Here is a 27,714-nt window from a genome sequence, read left to right as displayed (position 1 = left end):
TACATTTATCGTTATTTAGATTTCAACTTTTCTCTGTCGACATGTCCATGAATTTGTAGCAGGGTCATCAAAGTGATTCCCTCTTGAATCTTCTAAGACAGTTTTAAACAGCAGCTCAAAGTCTCAGGTGGCAAAATGATCTAATATTTCACAATAAAATCAATGTTTTCAGATAAAATGAGTTAGTGTGGCCAACCTTTCTAGTTTTCTTCACTTGGATTAGCTATAGTACAACAGTTCATTTTTCTTTAGCTTTAAGTGTATTTTCATGATAAATATTTGCTATTCTAACTTCAGTAGAATTTTGGATGCAGTACCTTGACAAAAATGAGATGGCTGCTCATCTCAAGGAGCTATCCATAAATAAATTTGAATCTAATGAAACTTGTTTATACTGATGCACCTCACCAAATATTACACCTTCATGCATTAAACATGCAAGTGTATGGTTATGATGTATGTTACAATAGTGGATCAGTGTGTTTACACGTACTTTCCATTACAGATATTCTTTAAAGGATTAGGATTTCCTTTTAGGATAAAAATGTGTGCATGCTAATTCCTAACAGATGAAAGTAGCAAACGCAAATATTAGTCACAGCCCAAAATATTTATCCTAGTAAGAGTTTAATCATGGGCAACAAAAAGGGCAGGGAAACACAATAGATAGACAAACATGTGTTTTAGGTACATTATAAATAAAACATATATTAAGACATGGATAAGGGAGGTTAAACAAGCGTCTTTGTTTATCATTCTACTGTTAAGTACATTTCAAGAGTAGTGGTGTCAAAAAACAAAGTCAAAAACAAAAAAACAACCAACCAAAAAAGAAACAAACACCGGTTTTCAATTCAAACACACTCATATTTACATTACAGGGAAGCTGCTTTCAAATAGCATTTACAGAGTAGTATTTAGTGTTTGTCTGGAGAACCAGATGGGCAGAGTGGCAAAAAGTAGCTGTCAAAAGTCATTTTATCATCATTTCTGTGAGTGACAACCTGGATAAGGTGTGGAGTAGAAGAACCAGTCTGTTCTGTGATTCAATGCTAAAAATGGTTTGTAAACACTATTTGATTCTGATCAGCAAGACAGAGACAATCCATGGATCTAGAAAAAAAAAAAAAAAAACTCTCCAAAGAAGTTTTCAAACTTCACTCAGTCACCAGCCCAGCAGCTCTCTCACTTTTTAAACCCATTAAAACCAATTAAAAACATATTTTCTGGAACTGAATGAACTTTGAAAGAGTTCCTCTTTGTGTTTTTTGTTTGCCTCTGTTGTGACTGTGGAGTGAGCAAAAGCCAATGAAGACTAATGTATTTCCATTATTAATTAAATCAGTCAAATGCTTAATTATAGATGATGATTTGGTAGATGTGGATGAGGGCTCACCCCACGATGCAACATTCAACGTTCAGTCTGTTGTTTTGTTTTATCTGAGCAGATTTTGGATTTGGGTGTGTTACAGTTTGGGAGTTTGATTTGTAGCCGTCCCTTGGTCTGTCAGCGGTGTCATGTGATGTCTTGGCAGCACTGTCTTCTATGTGAGAGCAGTCATGGGGGTCATTCTTCTTGTCCCTCCTCCTTTCAGCTCCTTCGTCTCTGCCTCCCTCTCTCCATCAGATGGTGATGAAGCCGCCCTGGTCACTGTTGACTGACTCTGGCACCACGCAGCGACCCCTCCTCCGGGTCACGCGTCGCTTCCGGTGGAATTTAGCATAACAACGAAAGCCTTGAGCAGAGACAGAGAAAGATTGAACCCTAACTGAGTCTAGTTGATTAGAGAGGCATGGATGTGGAAACCACCAGAGCTTTAGTAATTAACATGTCAAATCAATGCTTTGCAACTCTGAATTCATCAGGAGCATGCAACCACTTTCACATATTTATTAAAATTGACCCAAGAGCAGTCCCAACTGCACATGAACAATCTCTTTAATGTTTTTAAATTCAAGCCAGTTTTGAATAAAATCAGCTTTTTCTGTTAACCACTATATTAGTCTGCCACTAATTTGGCCACTCCCACCCATCGCCTGGCACTGACTTTTAATGAATGAATGAATTAAATAATTATAAACAGTGACAATAAGGGTCCCTTAAAGCAGATAACAGCGGCACGGCCGTTTCGGCTAATGCTGTGTTCAAGGCAGGCTTTTGAAACCGTAAGTTACAGCTTCAAGTCACAACTACGACTTGGTAGCGTTCCAGGTAACCCGTAGCTCGTGTTTTTACCGTCCTGTTGTCTGTGAAAGTTCCCTATAACGGCCACTCGTAACTTCCGACCCGTGAACTCGTACCAGATCGAACTGGTATGACTTCACAGGAAGGAAAAACACAAAGTACGAGTTTCCTTGAACGCACCATGAGTTAGCAGCCCCCGCCCTTGTCAGGCATCAATTGGTCCTCGTGCTACGTCACCACATTCACGCGCATCCCTTGGCTGCACACACAGCCCTTCATGCCGTTCTCTCCCCTCATTGGATAACACTTGTATCCCACAAGGAAAATTTTCTCCTCGGGTTACAGCAGAGCAGAGTGACGGAGAGACTCGTGTTTAGGCTGAAATACTTCATGTAAGTGATTGCTGACGGAAATAGGACTATTTAGGACTTATATTAACAAAAACATTCCACTGATATCTGCTTTAATTAACCTTAGTTAGTACATTATTAAGCATTAATTAACTGTTTACAGATAAATTAACAATCATTATTATGATTAGGAAACACATGTTTACTACTCAAAGTTAGTTAATAAATTATTAAGTAATAATAAAAGTTGAATAATGTAATTAGTTATCATTATGTATGCATACTCAGCATTAATTAACACATTTGTTTATATATTAATGCTTAGTAATGTACTAACTAACGTTAATTAAGGGACCCTTATTGTAAGGTGTTACCAAAAGTTTCACTGTTTATAATTATTTAATTCATTCAGTGCCAGGTGATGAGTGGGAGTGTCCAAACTTTTGGGCTTGAGCACATGAGCTGCACATGAAAAGATGAACTGCTGCTGAGGATCACACAGCATCCTCCACTCACCTTCCTCACACATGCAGTCGTCGTAGCATTTGTTGTTGAGGCCTCGGTTGTGAGGTTTACACTCGTGTTGTCTCAGGTCACAGCAAGAACCTTCAATGAAACAAGCATAAAACATGCAACAACTAAACACACATGATGTTCCCCTGGGAAGGATTAATGTGCGCTGCTGAAAAACAAATGATGACAGCATTACTTGAAAGGACAATCTTCTTATCATTTCAAAACACACACACCCTGCAAGGTCTGTATGTTCTGCCAAAATTAAATCATGCCTGCAGGAAGTGAACATTTACACCCTTAGAGTGAAGAGCTTTTTGTTTTTAGGTGGTCTACTGGTCCCTGTCAGCCTATGAGTATGTGATAGATATCTTGTGAAATCATCCAGTCATCCAGGGCCCCCTGGAAGCAGGAAGTCACAAGTGGAAGTAGTTTGCTGCTATTCATAGCCACCAATATTACCCAGTGTAACTGCAACAAAGTTATTTCACACAGTCATGATTTCAGTCACTGGTTTCATTGGAAGCAGAGTGACATGTATGATTAACATATGATTTAAGCCTAACCCCAGACCTACCTGGCAGACAGTCCAGGTGGTGGTCACACGGCTCAATGGCATCAGCATCCACAGTTGCATTCCCACTGCTGAGGTTCTTGCTCCGCCTCTTGTCTGCAGCAGGCAAATGAGATCAATACAATCACTTTGATCTGAAAGGCTTCTGATCAATGCACAGCTTCAACCAAACAGATGTCACTAAGTAGCAGAATAATGCTTTTATGCTTGTTGTTTTCTAGTGAGGTCCTTTATGTGCCAAACAAAGCCAGGAACAAAGACTTTTCTACTTGGTTTAAATCTTCAACATCTGTGATTAGTTTGAGTAAAACGTTGTTACTAATATAATAATAGAATCTCCACCAAAATGTTTGGGTTAGGGGTTACCCTAACCGTAACCCTAACCCACTGTTAAAATATCTGTTGAATTATTGGATTGATTGTAAAGACATGTCACTGACCATTCACAGTGAAATATAAAACATTTAATCCCCTGATTTTTCATTTACAGTAATATCAACAACAGGTTGGTTTGGTTGCATTACTAATCTGACATGCAGTTCTAACATGCTACATGAAATTGCTGAACATAATTACTTTATTAATCCCCAAATAGTAGTAGTTGATGTTTAGCAGTTTAACTGCTAAACATCAACATGCTACCATTGTCATTTCCATTGTCAGCATCTCAGCATGGTGATAGTGAACATTTTGTTCCTGTAGCTTCACAGATTCGTATAGCTGCTGATTCTTGTTTATTTTAAGGTTTATTTCCACCAAGACTGTTTTCAGAACCACTAATGAACACACATCCCCCTATCAGCTAATAGTCAACCTTTTTTCCTGGATGATGGCCAGGTGTCCACGGGTTTCATATCCTCGTAGTCTGTCCAGTCAAAAAGCGCCATGTCCAGTGTTGGCATCACCTCTCCCTGTCCTTTTCCTCGGCCAGACCTCTGGTAAAGGAAACACAGTTTCAAGACACACCCTCCATCCTATTACTGTACATGGAAACTGTTATTGTATCACATATCATTGGGGACATTTGCAAAACAGCTTAACCCACGTTCTGTGCAAGTAATCCACACAGGACAGCTCAAACACGTTGATATGCAGATCTGTAAACACCTAATCCCATCTTCATTTATTTTCACCGTGCTGTGTAAATTCTGCTTACATTATAATATTTCATAAATCTTCTATATCTATGTATTCAAAAACAATTGTGATCAGAATATGAAGATGTGCATTAAAAACTAATCCCACATTTGACGCTATGCTGCAGCACATGAGCGGTTGTGGAGAATACATCGGACAGATCAGCTCTGTCTCCTCAGACGTATGTTCACTTGCTGCAATTAAAACTGCTGTGGCAGGAGATGTCTGATCAGTTCACTTTGTTTTGCAGGTTAAAAAAAACAAAACAAAACAAAACAAAATAAACATGAGGTTGTTCTCAATGAAACGCAAGGACAGGCGTTTTGATGAGCAGCAACACTTCATAGATTCATAAATCCTCCTTACAGGGAAAACAGAGATAGTAGGAGAGCTTTAAAAACCAATCGATAACAACTGATAACAGAGAACATGTCTTCCCACAGCCTGGAATACAAATTTGTAGCATTTGTATTATTAATACATACACAACAAACACACATATAGATGGAAACATATGGCTCATTACACACAGCCTCAGGCTTTGTATCTGGTCTGGAAGGCAACTAATAGAATCCAGGGGTGAACAAACCCATTGGAGTTGTTATTTCTGCACTGTGTGATTTTAGTGTTGGAAGATATTTTAATTTATGTCATTTGTAATTTAAGCCTGTAGTATTTATTATTATTTGTCATTACTATTTGTAAATTCAGTCAGTCAAAGGGATTATAAGGACGTTTTAAAAAGTAAGTATTAGGAGGTTGTCTCTGATGGTGATGTGAAAGAGATGTAAGGCTAAGGTTCTGTGGGACGGACTGGGACTAACTGCGTGCTGACTTCAGCAGAAGAAAAGACTTAACAGAGACAGGAACTCACATTAGTTTAATCTAGACACATAGCCTAAGTAAACAGCTGATAGTGCTAATATTTGCAATGCAGCAATTGCATAGTAGCAAAACTAGCCAGCTCATAAGTAAATTCAACAGTACATTGGGAGTATTTCTGCTTGATTCACTTATTTAGGCAAAGCAGTATTTAACCACCACACCAACATGTCCTTGTAACTGCCTCATGACTGTTAATGATATAAACACACAAAATTTGCGGTTTGAGCATTACACATCTGACACCTATTTGTTGAGTTTGTTTAAGCCATTTAAGATATTTGATTATGGTTAATAAAAAGACCTTAATCTGAAAGAATACATTGGTAACTGTAGGAAGGAGGAGGGATGCAGACCTTTTTTCCACTTTTCTTCTGTGGCCTCAATTTTCATTCATAAAATCAGAATTCAAAACATGTTTGCTTAACTGTAAAAGCTGACACACAAAAAAGACCTTCCATTTTGGACACTTCTTGACCTTTCCTGGAGAAAATATTTACTTTGAATCTCTCAGCTTGCTTCCTCAACAGCGGAGGTCAGTAACTGGATACGTTTGGACTGAACATAAATTCCAACACAGGTCTGAGTGTCATAAATTCCAATACTCTGCCTCAATAAAATATTGTCATTCAGATTAGTATTTTATGATATAGCTGTAAAACAAATCTCCTTGGTGAATTGCTCAGCCATCACTTCCTGCAATAAAAGCCATAAAATATTTCTTCTAACTTTCTTCTAACAGAGCAAACAAAATAGAAATGTTACATGGGAAAATTAAGTGAACAAGAAGTGTCTCCAGAGGAATACTCCATCAATCAAAAAAATAAGAGCTCCATGTAAACAGATCCATACTTGTAGGGGGCAAGTTACGTCTTCTCTGCTGCTCATTAAACTATCAGCAGAAGATCGAACATTAATTAAGAAACCTTGCTGTGTGCTTGTGCCACTGAACCTGGGATCAGGATAGGCTATCACTTTTTCTTCTGTGGTCCAATAATATTTGACTGCTCTCACATTAAAGGCGTGCACAGTCTCCGGGGTTCTCAGACTCAGACATCTTGAAAACAGAATACCAAGTAGACAGACATCACATCTAAGAACTGTCCAGGGAAATGTCTGAGTCAACTTCTTTTTTTCTTTCAAACTTCAGGAATATGCTGTAAATTTGAATACAAAGATCTTGCAATGACTCCCTGTTGTGTATTTGGTTGCTTTACTTCCTGTCCCCACCCCCATTAGTTTCACCTGACACTCTGCATCTGCAACCTATCTTTGTTTCTGTGTTTGTATTCACTTTGCCTGCATACCACAACCCTACAGTAACAACTAACGTCAAAAATGTTATATTTTCATCCCTGTGGAGCCTGAAGCACATTGTTTCAGGTTGCCCATCCCTCTGTCTCTGTTCTCGTGGACACAGTATCTCAGTAACACCTTGATGGAACTTCTTCTTCTTCAAATTTGGTACCATTCACCAGGACTCAAGGAGGAACTGATTAGATTTGGTGGACAAAGGTCAAAGGTCAAGGTTACAGTGACTTCACAAAACAAGGTGTGGCTATGTGACCACACTTGATTTCCCAATAAAGCCTTCAAATGGCTCCTTCAAATTTGGAACAAACGTTCATTTGGACAGTCTGGACTCAGGGAAGAACTGATTTTGGTGACTATAAAGTTTACAGGTCAATGTCCTGGTGACCAGACAAAACATGGTTTTAAGGGAATCTTGTCAAACTTGGCACAAATGTCCATGTGGATCAGGATCAGCTGGTTGGATTTTGGAGGTCAGTGGTTGAAGGTTAAGGTCGGTGCAGCTTCAGATAATGCAATTTTGGCCTTCTGACTGGTATAACTCAGCTCTATGTATCAGAATGTGTCATTTCCAAAATGTTTAATGTAAATTTTCTCTGCAGCTGAATGTGGTGCCTTGCTGGGAGCAGATGGCGGTGGTGGCGGTGATAGTTGCTTGCCAAGAGCTTCAGCCATCATTGAGTTTACGAGACAAGATGTAACAATATGGTCTCTGAAAAGCGCTACTTCTTCATCCTCTCATGCAAAACTGTGGGCAGTGGGAGCAGAGTGACTGCAGTGCTACAAGCTGGGGCTAGCTGGTTAGCGTGACAACTTTAGTGGCAGTAATGATAGAAATAAAAGCAAAACTAGAGTTAACACTGGTCTTTCATTCAACCGTTTGATGCTTTATCCACGTTTCTCTTGTCTAGACTAGTAAACAGGTAGCTGTTATATAAATGTCAGCTATACAACGATAGCAAAAAGGTACATATCATTTTAATGATATCCCATGAGATTACAATCTATTACATAAGTCCTGTTTATTTCTCTCTCAAACAGAGCTTCCTTAACCAAAACAAACTGTCAAACAGTGTCAGTCATACTGTGGCTCTGGACTCTTTTCCCATGAATGCTCTTCAAGCATTCAAGCTTGGTTTTTGAATCAGCATCAGTAACAAATGTAAAAGCTTTTATGGCGTGGTCTCTTGTCCACTGTTTATGGACTTCGGGTACCATTTTGTCTTAAAAAATCTAATTTGTAATGGTTCAAACTGACTGAAGGAGGCACAAGAAGATTTTTGGTCTCCTGTTTACACATCCTGCTGAAGCATCATGCTGGGTTAATGTGACAGGTGGTCAGTGGCGCCCCACGCACTCCTGTAGATTTTTCATAACACGTTCCCAAAGTTGGAGACAAAGAGGACTCTCCATGGTCACATAGATTTTACCCTGACGTGGTTTCTAATAAAGGAAAAGGAGAGAAGTTGGCTCTGAAATATGTGATTTTGATCCCAGAGGTGTAGTTATTATTCTAAAGAACACGCTCACATCTATCAAGCACAATGTGACCAAGAGCCAGCGAGTTTGCCCTGCCGGCAGATATTTTTCACCGGCAGCAGTTTTGGGTTCACGCTGTACAGAGTGTCATTTCCAAGATGAGCTATGAGGTTTGGGGCGGCATAACGGCAGTAATGGGGCCCATTTTCGCTCTACTTCCCCCGCACACTGGAACCACGCTAAGACACAACAGACGCTGCCTTTAATAAGCACTTGGGCTTTGCTGGGGTTACCTGGGGTTTGGTGGAGGCCGGGGGCAGCGTTGGGGGATGCTCGTTCATCACCGTGGTAACCATGGAGGAGCCAGAGCCAAAGACGGCGGCGATGGGGGAGGGGGTTTCACTGGGCGGGGTCACACTGATGGAGGGGGAGGGAGCGAAGGAAGAGGAGGATGAGGGAGGGTCGTCAAATAGATCTCTATCCTTAGACGCAGATCTTAGCTCAGGATCCGCAAGAAACCCTGGACAGGGATGAGACAGAGAGATTTCACGTTTCCCCAATATGGATCCAATTTATCTTCATCTTCAATTGAATATTTAAGAAAAAACTAATTACAAAACCCTTTTTTTCTGTATAAAGAATCTCACTATGAGGTCAAATTAGAAGATATCACAGGATTTTCTTAATCATGGACCTCATCAAGGTCCCATTTAAAACTTACATGGGCAACAAAGCTGAAGTTTCATTCATTTGCAATTTCATGTCATGTGGAGGGACTGATTCTTCATGTGTTGTTCCCGAGATCAAGGTTAAACTTTCAGGTTCTGGTTTTATTTGTCTGTGAGTTTCTACCTCTAAAGCAGTACAATGGATATGAATAGAATTTCACTATGGTGCTCACATTATTAAAAGTTACGCTTAGAAAGACATTCAACAGCAACAGTTTTCTTGTTATTCTGGCTAATACACAGATGTTTACTGAAGCAATTCAATTAAAGACCATTCATCACTGATGCCTGGGGATTATCTCAAACTCATTATTATTATTCATTATCTGTGGACAGAGATGTTGCTGTGTTTACTTCAATACCATGAGCACCACAAACACAATTCAGTTTATCGGCGCTGTATCACAATTGAGGCAGAAATCTAACAACATGACCATATAAAAACAAAATTATATCAATACACACAAGTCAGAAAATACAGTATCTGTATTGAAACAGCCGCACGACAGTGTAACAGTGAGCATCAGCAATAATACCTGGACCTTGAAACCGAAGCCGCTAAATGGGATTCAGTCAGGAATTCAGGTTTTTGTACTTTAACATGTTACATGTCCAATGACCTTGATGAAGGTAATTTGGTATATATCATTTTCACCCTCCAGGTTTCCCTGAGCTCACCTTTTCCATGCCGTCCCTTTTCACGCCGACTTCCTTGTCTCCTGTGCTCAAAGTGGTGTCCATGCCCATGTCCATTCCCGTGTCCGTGCCCTCTCCCTTTGCGTGACCCCATTAGTTGGTTTTCCCGGGCCTGGGATGGATTCCTCAGATTCGTACGGACTCTGTCTCTGTCTCTGTCCCTGCCCGGGCCCATCTCCAGTCTGACTGGGCTCAGCCCCTCCAGGCCTGTCCCATCATCCTCTGGCCTGGCCAGGGGGTGCGGGGGCCGGTGGGAGAGCAGCCCCGCTCCACCTTTGGAAACACGGGCCCCCCCCTGGCTCCCATGCCCCCCGCGGTCCCTGCTGTAGCCGTGGCCCTGTAGACCTTGTGGGGGGTGCTGTAGGGCGTTGCCGCCCCCTGCTGAGGTCTGCGCCTGTCTCCTCTTGCCATGAGCAGCTCCAGGCTCTGCAGTGTGTGACAGTGCCAGGGTGGCAAAGGTAAACGCCAGGAACAGACTCCAGGAGAGAGCCATTGTCTGTGCAGCACAACGCCACCTGCTGGTAGTAGAGAAAACATGTCACTATACTACAGAGTCTGCAGGGCTCAAACAACTGACACTGATGTTTAAGTTGAATTTAATCTGCACTTGTGAGTTCTTGTCCAAAACAATCTTTCTTAGTCGCCTGAAAAAGTAGTAATCCACAGCTATTTTTGATGAAAGGTCATTTAAGTCTGAAACATTGCTTTCAGTTAAGAGATGTTACCACTTTACTTTGCCTTACGTTTTCTTTTGGACAAACAAAACCAGTTATTTGAGGACATTTCGACTTTTGGGCACTGTGACTGGTATTTGTCGATATGAAAAATCTTATAATAAAGAAAGTAATTAATGATTCATTAATAGAAATAATCACTTGATACAGCTCTGCATCAGTCATCTAGTTACCTTAGAATTTGACACACATCACTGATTATCACGATTGAGACACTGTGATAGTGTTGTAATTATTGTCGATGTGTGCTCTCCTCTGCAGCATTCACACTCTCCCATCATCTACTCTCCGAATTCAGACTCCATTTCCCTCAGCCTCCAGAATGTACCCAATTATCTGGACTAGGTAGGATGAAGGAGGTGATAAAGAGATGGGCCACCACTTCTTTTTAAAAATGCCTTCATGCCTGTATTCCTTCATGCCTTTCTCAGTGCAAGATACCACACTGCACACAACCTACATTACTGACTGTTGGGTTGTCTTACGGGCCCTCCAAGCCCACCTTTCATTACTAAAGTCAACATAACTGAGGTGTGACTAAACTGAAATATGAGGTTGTGTATGCCATTGTATTAACAGCCCAGCACCTAGTCCTTATGTGAATAAAATGATGGTATTCAATCTAAAAATTAAACCACTGGTGTAGAAGAATTTTGTTTTGTTTTTTATTCCTATTTTTTAGAACCAAACAACATGACTGTGAAGATGTAATGATAAATTCATAATACACCATTTCCAAAGTGACAAGATTATATATTTCCCAATATATAAAGGTCTGATGCATTAACCTACAGTACATATAAAACCCCAAAGTAATGTTTAATGCAATGCACTCAACCCGTCAAATGTTCAGCAACCTCTCTGTGGAAACTGATGAGGATAAATAAAAAAGAAAATTATAAAAAAAATTGGAAAATCAACCCGAATAAATGATTAGCTTGAAAGCATTTAGATTTAGAAATGATTAATACAGAAATTAGTCAACCACCAAATTCTGTCTGACAATTCATAGACTCTTGAATACCAAAGAGTGAAAGATAAACAAAGAAAAGATCAAGTATCGTTAAAGTGTAAGAATGATAAGCATAAGCAAAAGTATCAAGTTGATATTTAAAAAACTCTAGTTTCCATTATCTTGAATTATCTTAATGAAAATACATGATCATACACCCCTCTTTATTCATTTAATCACACATTTGTTTTGTCATCTTGTTCATCAAGGTGGTGCCTGAGGGTGTTTCTGGTTCTTGATGAAGCTCAACGATCAGTCACTGGAGCTACAGATCACCATGTTACTACGTTGTACACCACTTTTGTTTGTATTTTAGTGTATGTTACGTAAGACGACAGTTCATGGTTAATGTGGTGTGGTTTGTTTTATCCTCCACTTTAATGGGCTGAGACAATCCATATCCAGAGCCCTGTACGATGTCATTATGGCTACTCCTTTGTGTTAAAAGATGAACAGCAGGGCATGCAGAAAATCAATGGGGGAGAAATATTGAGCTGCTGGTGATGGCATGGCTGTGTGTGTGTGTGTGTGTGTGTGTGTGTGTGTGTGTATGTGTGTGTATCTATATGTGTGGTGGAGTCTTGCCCTATCATCACACTAAAACAAACACATAGGTGGAAAACGCACATTCTTAGGTTTGCAGTGGGTTATTTAGGTGTTTCTAAAAACAGCACAGAGGTGGTTGGTTGTGTGTGTGTATGTGTGTGTGTGTGTGGGGGGGGGTTGACAGGATGCTGGTGATCATGTCAGGGGATATTTGCAGTGTGAGTCCAGGCAGCCCCCCAGGGGATTTAGAGGCAGACTGTGTCGGCTGGCCTTTGGGAGTTCGACCAGCTGTGCAGTTTTGCAAACAAGAGTGTGAGGCTGGCTGCTGAGGTGAGACCTTTATCTCCAAACAGGCCCTCAGAGTGTTGGAGGAGGGAGGGGGGGGGGGGTTGCTGGAGAGGGGCAATCGCCCATGTCAGGCACAAAGTGTTTAGCCAGGAAACCGGGATTACACTCTGTCTGTTTGACACATGAGGCGCTGCTGGTGTGGAGTGGCCCAGAGTCTGTACACAGCGGCCAAAAGGTCGATCTCACGAGAAAACAAAGAAAACGCCTGAACCTTATACTGTGGGATGAGGCAGCAGAGACACAAGACTGACTATGGGATCGTAACTCAACAGTCCTGCAAGTCAAGTTAATCCAACGTGTGGTTCAGATATTCTCTGCACTTGAGTTAAACAATAACACTGATATCACACAGACAGTAAATATGGACCTACAGTTAGCAGCCAGCAGGGCCGTTGTACAGGGGAGAAAGTGATGATAATTCTAGGGCCCAGCGCCCAGTAGGGCCCACAAAAAAAACCCAGTAGTCTAATCTTTGTATGACTGATTTATTCTGCATATGACCCTGACTAATATACTCATAGTAATGCTGCATTAGCATCAAAACAAAGTAGGCTAAATAAAAAAATGATAATACATACGTAGTCTAAGAAAAAAAGTGAAAAAGTCAGGGGCCCACTTTAGTATTCTTTCAGGGGGCCCAGAATTCCTAGCAACGGCCCTGCAGCCAGTTATTTTAGTTTAGCATTAAACCTAGAAGGAGCAAGCTTACGTCTATTATATGAAGGAAACAAAGTCCACCCAGCCTTTACTGCATGCCATCTATCTCCTATCTCTCCAAACATCAAATGTCAGAGTTGTGTTTCTGCAGGGGATGTTTATAAGGGCTCAGAATATTTATGCAGTTTGTTGCTCGAGGCTTTGAGCCAGAACGCATCTGCAGATTTGTCAACAAATGCTAATCTTACGGATCAATACATGGGGGGTGATTGTTTATAGTGCTGCCTGTTAGCCCTGCTTTGTTCAAGAGACAATGTACATGTCAAAACTGCTTGTTGGTTCATCGAGCACCCCCCCACCCCCCACCCCCACCCACACACACACACACACACGCTTCTGAATTAGATTTAGTGGCAGACTGTGGATGTTTTTCAGGACTGACCGTTTGAAGATGTGTGGCGTTATCCCAGCAACAATCACTCCCTCTCCTTGTCCCTCACCCTTCTTTCAATGGTTTCTTTTTCAGTAGGTAGGCTAGACATTCTTACATGTGGCTGGAGAACACGTTGAATGAACTAGTTCTTTCAGGAATGACCCAGCCATTTACCAAGTCCAAGAAATAATGACTATCACACAAGAAGCTAAGCAGCGCTACAACAATAATACAACCCTTCGGAAATTAATTTTCCCAAAGATGCAATGCCGCCATAGCAACAGTGTGTCAAGCCCATCAAACCTCAGGCCTGAATAGAGTTGTCATGTGAAAGGGAAGGCAGGCGGTGATGGAAGAGGACCAAGTATCTCAGCACAGCGGTGCCCTGTTTTCCTCTCTCAGACTTTCATGTGCCTGCTAACAGGTGGTCCTTTGAGGAAACACAGGACGGGGATGATAATGGAGCTCTCTGGGTGGGATTCCGGGTTTTAAGCACAGTCTCTTGTGTGCGATAAACAACCTGCATGAACAACACAGCCTCCCACCAGAGCCTGTGTTATACATGGCTGTGTGCAGTAGGTAGAGCACAGCAGGGCAAGCATCTGCTACTGAGGCGATGAGAGGCCCAACGAATTTCATCCCCAAATAAAATAATCCACCATTTGAGCTGCAACATTTAAACAGTGACTGATGGTTGACGGAAAAAACTGCAGCAAAGCATTTGGTCTTTAATTTCTTAGTCAAAGGGGCTGAAAACATGTTAGAGGTCCCGAAAACCTGTTTTCTCATTTAGCTTCTTAGTGTTTTGGTTATTGATCCATGTGCTGTTTTTATTTGAACTCTTGTCACGTATATCAGGAGAATCTGGATTTAGAAACATTCAAATTAAGATGTGAAGCCTAGTAATGGTTTGTTGCCTTATTCGTCAATCAAACCACACCCGCACAGTCCTGAAGAATTTTGAGCGTTGAACTTTTAATACAACAAGATGCTTTTGTCATGAGCTTCAATTATTGTTTTTTCAGTCATGATTATTATTAATGGCCATAGGAAACTACTCAAGAATTGTAATGAAGTTTTAAACAACATAAATAACAGGCTTTTAATTAGATATGTCGAAGCAAAGCTATTTGCCTCCAAAAATCAATGCAGGGCTTTGCCAGAGAAGGGTTTTTATTATTAGTATTGCAAAGACTGGCGGGATGGATGCAGCCTGAGGAATAACAGGAGGTGATGAACCCTTTCAATTCAGCCAATTCTTCACTGCCTTAAAATATACAAGTACAAACTTGTGTTGATGAGTCCAACACTGCTGCTGCTGTCACAAAATATGGGACTGGCATCTGTTCAGAAAATCGACATGGGTGAAATCGCTTCAGCTTTAAAAATTTCAACAACAAAAAACAGTGTTCACTTTTGAAAACGCCTTTGACAACGTTATAGTAGCACTAATTATACTACGGTACTTAAATCCAAAAAATAAAGTCACGTATAAAGAAAAAAAGTCTTAATAATGCAGTTTAGCAAAAATAAAGCAACAAAACACGAAATAAAATTGTATTTTGTCACATTTGGTCTGTTTGTGTTCATCACAGACTTTCTGAGGTTCACTGCTGTTGAGCTGTGTCTAACACCTGAATGTCCTCTATGAAGAGAAGACGATGCTCAGGATATCAGGGGAAATTTATAGCTCACAAGAAATAACTGGGTAAAAATCAACAAATAAGGTTTTTTAAAAAGGACACAACTCTTGGGCGGCTCTATATTTCACCGTGACCTGAGGTGTTGAGGCTGTAATGTTGAGTTTATGGACATCTAGGCTCAGCAATACAAGGAAGGAGTTGAGGTACTGTAATATAAAACATAATAAAATTGATTCTACATTTTGAGGAAGCCGGAGCAGAGACACCAATATTGGGTTATTATGGTTAACGTTTTGTAGAAAACACAATACATGCGCGCGCCGCGCGCGTGTGTGTGTGTGTGTGAGAGAGAGAGAGAGAGAGAGAGAGAGAGAGAGAGAGAGAGAGAGAGAGAGAGAGAGAGGCTTGGAAACATGGAAGAGGCAGCCACCAGAGAAGAGTAAGATACGTATGAAGCGATAGGTAATCTTGCAAGAAATTGCAAAGGGGGCACTATTGGGGGCTGGATGATAAAGCTCTGATGAGATCAGAGACTTCTCTCCAGTCTGTGATCAATCGGTGAGTCCCTTAAGCATGGCGGCCCTTCTTGTCATAATAATATACTCAACAGAGAGAGAGTGGACCCAGACCTGAGGCCGCGGTGAGCAAGGTAAGCAGGAAAGGCAACGAGGCAGAGCAGGAGGCGACCCCGGTACTAAACTGCTGTATGTGCGCATCTTTTAGCTTCACCTGCTGTGACACCAAACCTCCAGGAGCCATCTGCTCCTGTTGTTTTATCTCTCATAGCAACCAGCAGGGCCATAAGGATCCAGCAAACAAAGGCTCCAGAAACAGGCGGCTGAAGCAGAGCTGTCATGACAGGCAGAGGCTGTCTTCTTTCTCCTGGCCACATACAGAGACTCAAGGTTTAAATCAGAAAAACAAATCTACTGTCGATTAGCACATATCATATGCGCCGGGACAGAAGGTCGACAGATACCTATTAATCAGGCGTTTTCAACATACGCTGAATTTCAAAATTTATTACAGGCTGTCAAAAAGAGACCTACGGGTCAGTGTGGGAGTGTGTGGCTGCACAGGGACAAGCTAAATCTCTCCTTTCAGCTTTCATGGATCACTGAGCATCATCAAGTATCTGCTTTAAACAGGCACGATGGATAATAATACTAATGAGAAGAAGAAGAAAAAAAGATGATCAAATATATCTGTCGCACAGAAAAACAAATGTATCATCTGTTGTGTCACAAAAACAGTTCAGCTTCACTCCACACAGAAACCGCTCCTGTCTGTCACCAAGTACAACTGCTGAATATCTGATGCATAAACACTTTGTTTTATATTTCTCATCTCGTTTATGCCGCCGAATTATCATCAATATCAGCTCCTAACAGGCACCCAAATTACAGCTCTAGTTAATGCCTCTGCGTAATGAACATCTCTGCCAAAGCAGCAGTTAACACCATAAAACTTCATTTCCTTAAAGCTCCAGTTGGTAAGTTGACGAAAGTGAAAGTAAACTCCGCGACTTGGTCGGAAATTTCAAGACAATACTCCGTCAGGTCCCTTTATGAACCTCTGCCAAGCGCCCCACACACACACAGACACACACAAAGTAGCCATGAACGCACCCACAGAGAAAAAAAAAAAAAAAAAAAAAGATGTACCGTATCCATAGCACGACGTGTAGGAGCGGCGATTGGCTGCTCCTCCTGCTCCCTCTACCTGACTGGTGGAGAATCGTCGGGCGCGGTGGATTTTGGCAAATACGATTACAGGCTGTAGGTGGAGCCAGAGGAGTTGGATTTTGTCCTAAATTACTCATTTAATGTCTGACCATCAGAATATAGTGACAATTCCAGCAAATATGACTGAATAATTGTTACCAACTGAAGCTTTAAGGGCCAATATGAGTGACTTCGGCAACATAAAAGTGCTTTGTCTCCCAGAATCCTCGGCAAACAACCCTTACGAAAGAAAAATATATTTACCAATATATTACTTGCAATATATTGTAATATATTGTAATATATTATTCTTCCATTACATTTTCCAATATATTATATATTGTAAATATATGGAAAAATATATTGATGACACATATATTATACAATATATTATATATTGCAATATATGGAAAAATATATTGATGACACATATATTATACAACATATTATATATTGATGTAATATATTGTAATATATTGCAATATATTGCAAAATATACAAAAAACTGCCCCTTTCAATATATTGAAATATATTAAACCTGAATATATAATATATGGGTTTATATATCCCAAAATATATGCAATTTTATATTTATAAATATCCACCATAATGTATTCAGATTTATATGATAAAATGTATTGATAATATATGAAAAGATATAGTGTCACATGTATGTTCAATATATGGTAGAATATATTTTAAATATATGTAAAATTATACATGAAATATATGTATGGCTATGTGTTCAATATATTGTGGAATATATTTAATATATGGAAAATTATATGGAAACAAAAACATGACATATGTGTTCAATATATTGTGGATGAATACTTAAAGCAGATATCAGTGGAATGTTTTTGTTAATATAAGTCCTAAATAGTCCTATTTTCCGTCAGCAATCACTTACATGAAGTATTTCAGCCTAAACACGAGTCTCTCCGTCACTCTGCTCTGCTGTAACCCGAGGAGAAATTTTCCTTGTGGGATACAAGTGTTATCCAATGAGGGGAGAGAACGGCATGAAGGGCTGTGTGTGCAGCCAAGGGATGCGCGTGAATGTGGTGACGTAGCACGAGGACCAATTGATGCCTGACAAGGGCGGGGGCTGCTAACTCATGGTGCGTTCAAGGAAACTCGTACTTTGTGTTTTTCCTTCCTGTGAGTCATACCAGTTCGATCTGGTACGAGTTCACGGGTCGGAAGTTACGAGTGGCCGTTATAGGGAACTTTCACAGACAACAGGACGGTAAAAACACGAGCTACGGGTTACCTGGAACGCTACCAAGTCGTAGTTGTGACTTGAAGCTGTAACTTACGGTTTCAAAAGCCTGCCTTGAACACAGCATTAGCCGAAACGGCCGTGCCACTGATATCTGCTTTAAATATGCAAACTGCAATATGTGCACAAACCTTTATACCACATATTAACACAGACTGGGTAATTTATCAAAAGCAACCTTTATTTTCTTTTAATCAGGCACAGATACTGAACCCAGTTTGAGGTTGGGAGCTATACAGGCCTATTAAAACCCCAACCAGGGTTCCTACAGCTTAAGCCAAGTTAAATTTAAGACTTTTTTTTAAAACCACTTGAAATTAAATTTAAGACCAACTTCATAATAAACACAAATGCAGAAAAAAAAGAAACACCTCACATCAATTACATAAGGTTAGGGACAATTTTACCCACTTTCCTATGTGATCCAAGGTAAAGTGACTGCTACATGAACATTGGATTGTGTCTCTTTCCAGCTGTCCTTTCAAAATAAATGCATAAAAAGTCCGAAAAAAAAAAAAAAAAACCACCACTGACTCGGAATCTGGTGGCTGTGAGAAATTTAGCGTTGACGGCCACCATAAAATACCACTTACCAAGTGTTAACATTTTTAAGACTTTTGAAAAATTGATTTAAGACATTTTAATGCCAATTAAGGCCTTGTTTTTAGATTAATGAATTCAATGCCTTTTAAGACTTTTTAAGGATCCGTAAGAACCCTGCCAACAGGCCTGGCATATGGTCAGACAAAGGAAATGTGACTGACTCTACATTTCTGAACAGTGCAACATTTTTAAAGAATGCCATTGAACAGACAATACATATACTTTTGGAACTGTGGAAAAGAAATAAATAGCCAAAAGAAAATTGATGTAGCAGATAAAGCAGATGTATGTATGTAGCAGATGAAGAGATGTCCACCCTCCAATTGGTAGTAATCAGCTGGCTCCTTGGTGCATCTAGGGAAAAAGAGAGAAAAAAAAAGAGATTTTTTAAATATTATTTAAATTATCTGTATAAAATGCTCTGACGTCCTTTGCTTCATTCTAATGTTCAACCTAACATCAAACATCAGATCATTCACAGGGGTGTCAAAGAGTCAATCGATTAATACTCCGCGATTATCAAATACTTTCGCTTGAAATGCCTATCCCTACTGGAGTCCAGACTCCACACCAGTAAAAACAAGATAATAGACCACTAGTTTAATGTTAGTATTCAGTCGGTATTCAGCTGTATAGTCAATGATTTCCCTCAACTCTATCACTCAGTCAGCCAGCATCTAGTCTGGTGCCGTTGACCCGCTGTTTTGGTAGGAAACGGATCCAGGGCGAGAGAGACAGACCTTTCCTTCAAAATAAAAGCACCAAGCTAATAAAATGCGGTAAAACTCTTTAATTTAAGGAATATAATTTACAAGAAAGTCCCCGAGCCATTAAATTGACATTTTGCTTTTATTGTATTACAAGTTAATGTTTATTCAGGGTACCCCCAGAATTTTGCAACTCAAATTTAAGACTTTTTAAGACCTTTTTAAGACCACATCTAATGAAATTTAAGACCAACCTCGCAACAGTCATTTTACGTTTGCCAACGCAGCATTTCATGATTTTTTGCAAGTAGATACAGTTATGTTGTTGCGATGTATCATGCAGATAGATAAAAAATAAGACCTTTGTAGGGGTGTAACGATACACATAAATCACGGTTCGGTACGCACCTCGGTTTTGAGGTCTCGGTTCGGTTCATTTTCGGTAAGAGAACAAAATGCAAAACATAAATTTGCTTGTTGTTTATTAGGAATTTTTCTAAACCAAATTTACATGTTTTAGTCAAATGTAATTATTTTACTCACCTACTAATGCTATGTTGTAGGTACATTCTGTCCCTGATACAAATAAACTTATTAAACTAAACCAAGCCATTATACAAAATATGAAAAAATATAAAGGCTACTGTTGTAAAGTGCTAGCCTGATGCATCAGCCGCTTATTTCATTACATTTCAAAAAGCGTCTGAACCTGAGCCATAGGGATTCGTTTGCTTCCGGGAGGCGGTTGCTTACATTTGCTTCAACTAATCGCTGCTGCTTGGTGGTCACGTGTGCTATACACCGGTTAAGCTCATAGGTTAATCTTGAGCGCTTGAGTTCAACGTCATCGCCTTCACTTACCGTCTTCGCTGATTGGTCCGTCCGCTCTGGCGGACGGAGCAAACCGAAACGCATTGCTAGTGTCCTGACTACATTGTTGAGGCAAATGAAATTTGCCGGAACCAGTAGGCGGCGCTAGCCTGGCTAGTAAAGTGCTGCCTAATAAGTTCAATAAATTATTCTCAAAATAACAAAACATACAGCCTTACAATGATTTTTTTTTTTTTTTTTTTTTTACATGTAAAGTGCAGCACTAACAGTTCGAGCCAGTGACGGACTGACCATAGGGCAATGTGGGCAAATGCCACAACGGCTGCCTGACGATGCAACCGTTCGGCCGCAAATAAATAAATAAATGAATGAATAACGCGGGTCATCACGAGGCACAGTGCGTAGTGTCAACACAGCAGCGACGTGCGCCTGCTCTGGGCGCATCTGCAGCAGATCCACATGTACTGGAGCTTGTGCGCAACACAGACACAGAGAGAGAGACAGACAGACAGACAGACGGACAGGCAGACAGACAGAGAGGAGATAGGAGCCACAGCCCCCCCACCTCCACCTCCACCTCCATTCCTCCCAAAAGCAGGAGGGTCTTCAAGCCTCTGTTTTCTCGCTAGCGGTAGCATTAGCAGTAGCATTAGCGATAGCCACGACGTAAACGGGCTGCACGTGTAGCTGCAGGCGGACTGTAAACACACACAACTTCTGTACCGAAACTCACTCGTTCACAGCGCTGTGCTGAACCGAACGCCCCGTACCGAATCGGTTCAATACAAATACATGTACCGTTACACCCCTAGACCTTTGAGAATGAAATTTAAGACTTGTAAACTAAATTTAAGACCTTTTCAAGGCCTTAATTTATAGTTATCAAATTTAAGACTTTTTCAAGTTTTTAAGACCCCGCGGGTACCCTGTTATTTTATAAGTTTTATGTTGGTGAATACTTTTATTTTGGTGAATTTGATGATTTCGGTATCAGCTACAGACAGGAACCAGAATGCAGACTAATTGGGAGGTAACTGACACCAGGCTCTTCGCTTGTCTGAAGAGCCTGGTGATGCGAGGCTAGCCAGCATCAGTCCTGTGGAAATTTCAATTACTTCTGTATGGGATGGTGCTATACATTTAAAGCGATAGTTCACCCAAGATTGAAATTTCACTCATTATCTACTCACCCTCATGTCGACTAAGGGCTGGGAGAAGTTTCAGAGTCCTCCGTGGCTTCTCTGAGTTACAGGGGGTCTCGACGTAGCAGTGCATGTCAATATAACGGTTGCAAATGGATACCAACTGTCTTGGTAACAAAAAGACACACCAAAAAACATCCAAATACCTCCATGCTGCTCGTATGTATATGTAATGTCCGTCTTGTATTGAAGCCCCGAAATGCGAAATTGTCCCGGAAAAAAATTGAATAAGTCAATTTTTCAAGCTTGTTTTGTAGCGGAAGCTTCTCAAAGCTCCTCTTCCCGGTTCGTCATATTTGGACGAACTGGGAAGAGAACAGACCCTGGTTCGTCCAAATATGACGAACCGGGAAGAAGAGCTTCGAGAAGCTCGAAAAATTGACTTATTTCATTGTTTTTGGGACAATTTCGCATTTCGGGGCTTCAATACAAGACGGACATTACATACGAGCAGCATGGAGGTATTTGGATGTTTTTTGGTGTGTCTTTTTGTTATGAAGACAGTTGGTATCCATTTGCAACCGTTATATGGACATGCACTGCTACGTCGAGACCCCCTGTAAGAGAGAAGCCACTGAGGACTCTGAAACTCCTCCCAGCCCTTAGTCGACATGAGGGTGAGTAGATAATGAGTGCAATTTCAATTTTGGGTGAACTATCACTTTAAAAACTTGAACTGAAATTAATCTGAACTAGGTTTAATGAAAAAATTTAAGAAGCAAAATGCATTTGCCATAATTCTTGGTCTGTTTGCCTACCTGTTTGCATGTTGAAGTCTGTACCCCATCATCTTTTGCTCTATTGTCACTTCGGGTTCTCCAGCACGATGATCTCATGGGTAGAGCACTGCTGTGGGTCCTTGGCTGTGTAAAATACAGATTGACATAACAAAGAGTATTCAGTCAATTAGAAACAGAGTAAAACATTAATTAATCAAGGACAAAAATATCTTTAGCTGTGTCACAGTATTAAGGATAGAATTATTTTTTTTTATTTTATTTTGCGGCTGATCCTGATTATTATTACTCAAATAACACTATATTTAGAACTAATATCCTAATGAAAATTACTGCCACATATCTTTGACTTTAAAGTTTCTATTATTTTGTCCAACCTATGAAGGGTGAATTGAACTTATTACACCTGTGTGTATAAACTGGATTCACTAATGATGGCTTATTTGCAGGCTATATCATTTTCAGCTGGATGACTAATACTTCATCAGCCGAGTATACACTAATATCAGTGATACTTTACTTTTATTAACAGGAGTGAGTATTAGTAACCATGCTAAGAGGCCACAGTCAGTGTAGTGTCTCATCTCCAGTAGTTTCTGTTACTAGCAGAGTTCATGTTGTTTTCTTCTGCAGCAGAGTGCGTTTTCTAAAGCAGTGGTTCTCACACACACACACGCGCGCGCCGCGAGTAGCCGCGAAGCAGCGAGAAGCGGTGCCCTTTGATGTTAACGACTGTGTCACACCGGAGCCACGTCGCTCCGGTTCACAGCAGCAGCGGCGCGGCGCGCGAGCCGCGGCCATGCGAGCCTGTCAAGCCGGGCAGGAAGTCGCACAAAGAAACAGCGGAAGAATCCGGTTAATTTTCAAAATAAAACACATTCCGAAGCCGGTTTACCGCCCCCCCCCCCCCCCGTTTGGGAACCACTGTTCTAAAGGAACTTTCACTTATGTTTACACAGTGTTCAAAACAGTGTCTTAAATAACTCAATAAACAGCCCATGAAAAAAATATTTTTTCCAGCAGATATCTTTGTTACAACATGACTGAGCTAATTGGAGTAGTTTCATGTTGTGTCCGACAACGGGAGGGTTTTAACAGCTGACGTCCTGGTGTTAGCTTAGCTGCTGCTGTTAGCTGTCAGCAGCAGCTAAGCTAACGGCTACGATAGCCATGACTAGTTGCAGAGGCGTGCACACAGAAGTGGTGGTGTTTGTTCGGTAATTCGTTTTGTAGATTTAACAAACATCAGATTAGTCAGGGCGGTTTTGGCAGCCCGGAGCCTCCACATTTGGTGCCTACACCGGTGGCTAATGCTACCAGTTAGCCGCTAACGCTACCAGTTAGCCGCTTGCTAGAATGCTACTACGGGGTTGAAAGCCGGATAGCTCATGTGCTAATGGCGATTAGCTTTTCTCTCTTTTCTTTCTAACCCTTTTCTCTGTAACACGTTAATGAAGCCATGTACCGGCTGAAACATCCTCCTCACCGTTGGTTAGAACAAGGAGAATAAGAAAAAAAAACCCTCCATGGTGACATGTCGACACATGTCCAGGACTTCACATCCGTTAACGTTACACAGCCCCCCTCCCTCTCACCAGAGCCTGCCTCGTTTGAATCCCTGACACCAACAACGCCACAATAATAACAGAGAAATATCTTACCTGGTATTTTTTGCAGGATTTAAATTCACTCAAGCTCTCGCTAGGACCAGGTTCCAGCCGACTGTTTGTCCATTTATCCGTATCGTAAAAATAATCCACATGACTGGTCATTCTTGAACGACTGAAGTGCGTCGTGGCGGTTCCCGTTTCACAGCAGCAGTAACGGTTATTTTCAAATTTGGCGCCGGAAAGGCGCGCACAGCTGTCATTGGCCAAGAGCCATTATGTCAGTCAGATCAACCAATCATGTTCAAATGCTCACGATGAGACAGCCAATGGATTTTGTTTCATTGTGGTAACATTTTATTTTTTATTTTTATATCTAATAAAAAAAATAATTCCTGACCTGCAATCGGTTCACAGACCATTGCTAAGTAAAACACACCGTTGCTAGGGTCACCGCTCTGATCAGAGGACACAGAGGAGGAGAACTATGCAGGATATTTACTTTAATTGAATTTTTACCTTCAGCTTCGGACTAATTGTGATGTTAGATAAATTACTTAACTTGTTACAGGGGGGGGGGGTTATAAATATACACATATACTATACTATATACTATATTTTTTAAATGTTTTACACGCACATATATATATATATATATATATATATATATATATATATATATATATATATGTGTGTGTGTGTGTGTGTGTGTGTATGTTGTATAAAATATAAACATTTAAAAAATATAGTGCCTTTTTGGCCTTGATCTCAATATATTTTTCAATATATACACATATATGATCCATGCATATATATGAAAATATATAAAACATTAAAAAAATATAGTGCCTTTTTGGCCTTGATTTCAATATATTTTTCAATATATACACATATATGATCCATGCATATATATATAAATATATAAAATATTTAAAAATATAGTGCCTTTTTGGTCTTTATTTCAATATATTTCTCAATATATACACATATATGATCCATGCATATATTGCAATATATTGGAAAATATAAAAATTAAATCCCATATATGGGAATATATTGCCTAATATATCACATGATATTTTCTAATATATTGCAATATATTTTTCTTTCGTAAGGGAATATTGGTGAGATTCACACGTCGACTGACTGGGGAGGCTTTTTGCAGCTTTTAGGTGTGTATTGGACGGTAAAGGCGGGCGACACAGGGTGATAAAAAACAAGAGCCATAAGGAAGGTCCATCTGTCAGAGAGTGAGCCAAAGCAGAGAGCACGGAGACGCAGAGTGATTCGCTGCTAATTTGGTTGCAGGTACAACAGATGTGGGGCGAGACCGGAACATTGTCACTGATGCATGGTAACATCAGCGGCATCCTGCAACGAGAACCTTATCTCACCAAGGCCCGACACACATGCACACACACACACACACACACACACACACACACACACACACACACACACACACACACATTTTCTCTGTATTGCAATCAGTGCACACAAATACACACTCACAGCGGGGAAACCTCCTCCAGACACCTACATAGAGGCATGTTCCAAAAATGCTGTGAGACACATAAAGCACCAGAAGCACAGCAAGAGGCGTCCCACAGAGAGGAGAGAGAATGAGAGAGACAAAGGGGGAGAAGGAGGAGAAGAGGGATGGGGGGGGGGGGCTGAGAGGAAAGCAGAAAATAAGATGTAACGTTGAGAAAGAGAGAGAGAAAGGAGGAGAGGGTAGAGAAAGAATGAAATAAAGAAGTGAGATGGAAACAGAGAGGGAGGGAGACTGTGGAATCAAAGCGGGAGAGAGAGGGAGACAGAGGGAGGATTTATCCTGTCTTAATTAGAACAAAGTGTCGGTGGCATCTTTCATTTTGGTGGCAGATAAGGACACCAGCTGAATCCCACACACAACAACAAAGCTTTGGCTTCTGAAACCAACAACAAAACTTGTTCTTTGCTAACCCATGAAATCTGGACACCTCGGTCCCTATCTGGACGTTCCACATGGGAACGGTTTGACCGGTCAGCGGGGGGGAGACGCTCCTGTTTAGAGGTGATCAAGTGAAGCATGCAAACGCATTATATGAACCCCCAAAGTTTCTCTCCAACGCCTCCCCCTCCTCCTCGTCTTCCTTTGCTGGAAGCGGGCGGCATTGACTGGCTGCCAGCGTAGAGAGAGACTTGATCAAACAGATGCAGCCACGCTTGGCAGTGACGTTCAAGGCGAGTTTCACACCGCGGTGGAGGAGCCTGGATGGATGTTTAGGGATGTACATAGCCTTCTGGCTGGAGATCAACGCCGGGACAAAAGAAATGAGGAGATTTGCTCGTGTAAAGACCGAGAGCACAAATTGGAAACAAAGTGTGATTCTTTACAAGGATGTTTGGATCCATGTTTGACACCTGCAGATTAGATCCAGAGTGTTGCTGCGCAGATGAATGATGAACACTTGGACGCTAAATGAATCTCCATGTCAGCATCGAATGGTGTCGGCGTGTCCTTAGGTTATCTTCTCATTTCCACATAATTCAGTGATGAGTGGGTCTGAGCTGTTGTTTTGGCCCGAGGTCGACTCACTGTGGGATCCCACCACACTCCCTCTGATCGGCTCTGATGCTTCCCTGCTGATTGACTCGCAATTAATTAACAGCATCTCATTAATGTGAGTCCTCAAATATTGCTCCTTTGCAGTGTGTTCCACTTTTAATTGAACAGTGTCACACTGAGACTCCCAACTTTAATCTCTCTCTTTCTCACCTCACCCTGCCTACCTTTACCCCCACCACCTCTCTCTCTCTGTATGTCTGTCTGTGTCTCTCTCTCTCTCTCTCTCTCACACACACACACACACACACACACACACACACACACACACACACACACACACACACACACACACACACACACAGTCTTTGGTGTGCAGTGAGCAACAATGAGCTGTCAAGAAGAGATAATGGCGCCACTCACTTCTGATTCTCCTCACTATTCATACAGTAAATTCCCCTGTTGATGTTAATCTGATTTTTAAAGCATGACAGAAGGAAACACCGCGCGCACAAAAGTTGAGGTGATCATCGGATTAAATCTGTTTTTCCGGTGTCAAACCAAATCTAATTTAGCTGTTTGTGAGGGTGTTTTTTTTTCTTTTTTTTTCAGTGAAACCTTTTGCATATATTACAGTAAGTTATTAACTTTTGCGACATGCGTTTTAACCCAGAACTGCAACAAACCTGGTGTTGATGAGGACTTTGATCCGAACTGGGAACTATCCTATAGATAATCTGTCATTTGAATGACATTAAATCAGGAAAAACGAAGAAAAATAAAAGGCATGAATCACAATAAAAGTCGCTGCAAACTCATCTGAGCGTCACAGAAACAGCATGAAAACCAACTAACACGGTGCTTAAGGGACGACAGTGGTGTTTTGTTCATTATTAACTAGAATCAAAGCGTCAGGAAGGTGAAAGCCGACCAACCCCCCCTCCAGCCAGCCCTTACCCTGGGAGTAAATGCAGCTCCTGTGTAAAGATCATTCCTTACCTTGCGATTGTTTGTTGTTGTAGTTGTTTTTTCCTCTTATGTGTAAGGTTGGAGTGGCAGCTCGGTCATATGGCTGCAGGCTGAACACAGCGACACACAGCAGCAGCAGCAGCAGCAGCAGCAGCAGCTCTGTAGTCCGCTCTCCGTGCACCCCGGAATGTGCCGAGCATCCGGACTGTCTCCTGCTTCTTATGGGGAGGAGAGTCACTCACTGGCTCCGAGTGCGCGCTCCCGAGTGCGCGGCCG

General features: G+C 41.1%; 1 protein-coding gene and 1 long non-coding RNA gene across 3 annotated transcripts; both read right to left on the bottom strand.

Moving 5' to 3' along the window:
* Positions 1–608: 608 nt before the first annotated feature.
* draxina (dorsal inhibitory axon guidance protein a) lies at positions 609–27,677 on the bottom strand. Of its 2 annotated transcripts, none has more exons than XM_085777735.1 (7): positions 27,469–27,645; positions 9,838–10,373; positions 8,725–8,951; positions 4,437–4,557; positions 3,626–3,718; positions 3,052–3,141; positions 609–1,736 (listed from the first exon to the last, which is right to left on the bottom strand). In XM_085777735.1, exons 2-7 carry the CDS (start codon positions 10,346–10,348, stop codon positions 1,624–1,626), a joined length of 1,155 nt encoding a protein of 384 aa, XP_085633861.1. In that variant the 5' UTR covers positions 10,349–10,373; positions 27,469–27,645; the 3' UTR covers positions 609–1,623. The 2 variants fall into 2 exon arrangements, with proteins under 2 accessions (XP_085633861.1, XP_085633862.1); XM_085777736.1 differs by having other exon boundaries at positions 1,396–1,736; positions 9,838–10,370; positions 27,469–27,677.
* On the bottom strand, positions 18,767–23,867 carry LOC146988094 (uncharacterized). Its single transcript, XR_015035942.1, has 3 exons — positions 23,801–23,867; positions 22,336–22,440; positions 18,767–19,191 (listed from the first exon to the last, which is right to left on the bottom strand). It is a non-coding gene; the product is annotated as an uncharacterized LOC146988094 (long non-coding RNA).
* Positions 27,678–27,714: the final 37 nt, after the last annotated feature.

The sequence above is a fragment of the Trachurus japonicus genome, chromosome 5 (assembly GCF_045865225.1).
Source record: "Trachurus japonicus isolate A0001 chromosome 5, Traja_1.0".
Classification (NCBI taxonomy): Eukaryota; Metazoa; Chordata; class Actinopteri; order Carangiformes; family Carangidae; genus Trachurus; species Trachurus japonicus.
The sequence above is the reverse complement of the archived record's forward strand: the minus strand, read 5'-3'. Positions and strand labels throughout refer to the sequence as shown.

What these genes read in the sequence shown, in the direction of transcription:
- draxina (XM_085777736.1), bottom strand. Translation starts at nt 10,348, where the DNA reads ATGGCTCTCTCCTGGAGTCTGTTCCTGGCGTTTACCTTTGCCACCCTG. An exon ending in GCCATCATCCAGGAAAAAAG is followed by an intron (nt 3,719 to 4,436) that starts GTTGACTATTAG and finishes TGCCTGCTGCAG; the next exon opens with ACAAGAGGCGGAGCAAGAAC. An exon ending in CCACCTGGACTGTCTGCCAG is followed by an intron (nt 3,142 to 3,625) that starts GTAGGTCTGGGG and finishes GTTTCATTGAAG; the next exon opens with GTTCTTGCTGTGACCTGAGA.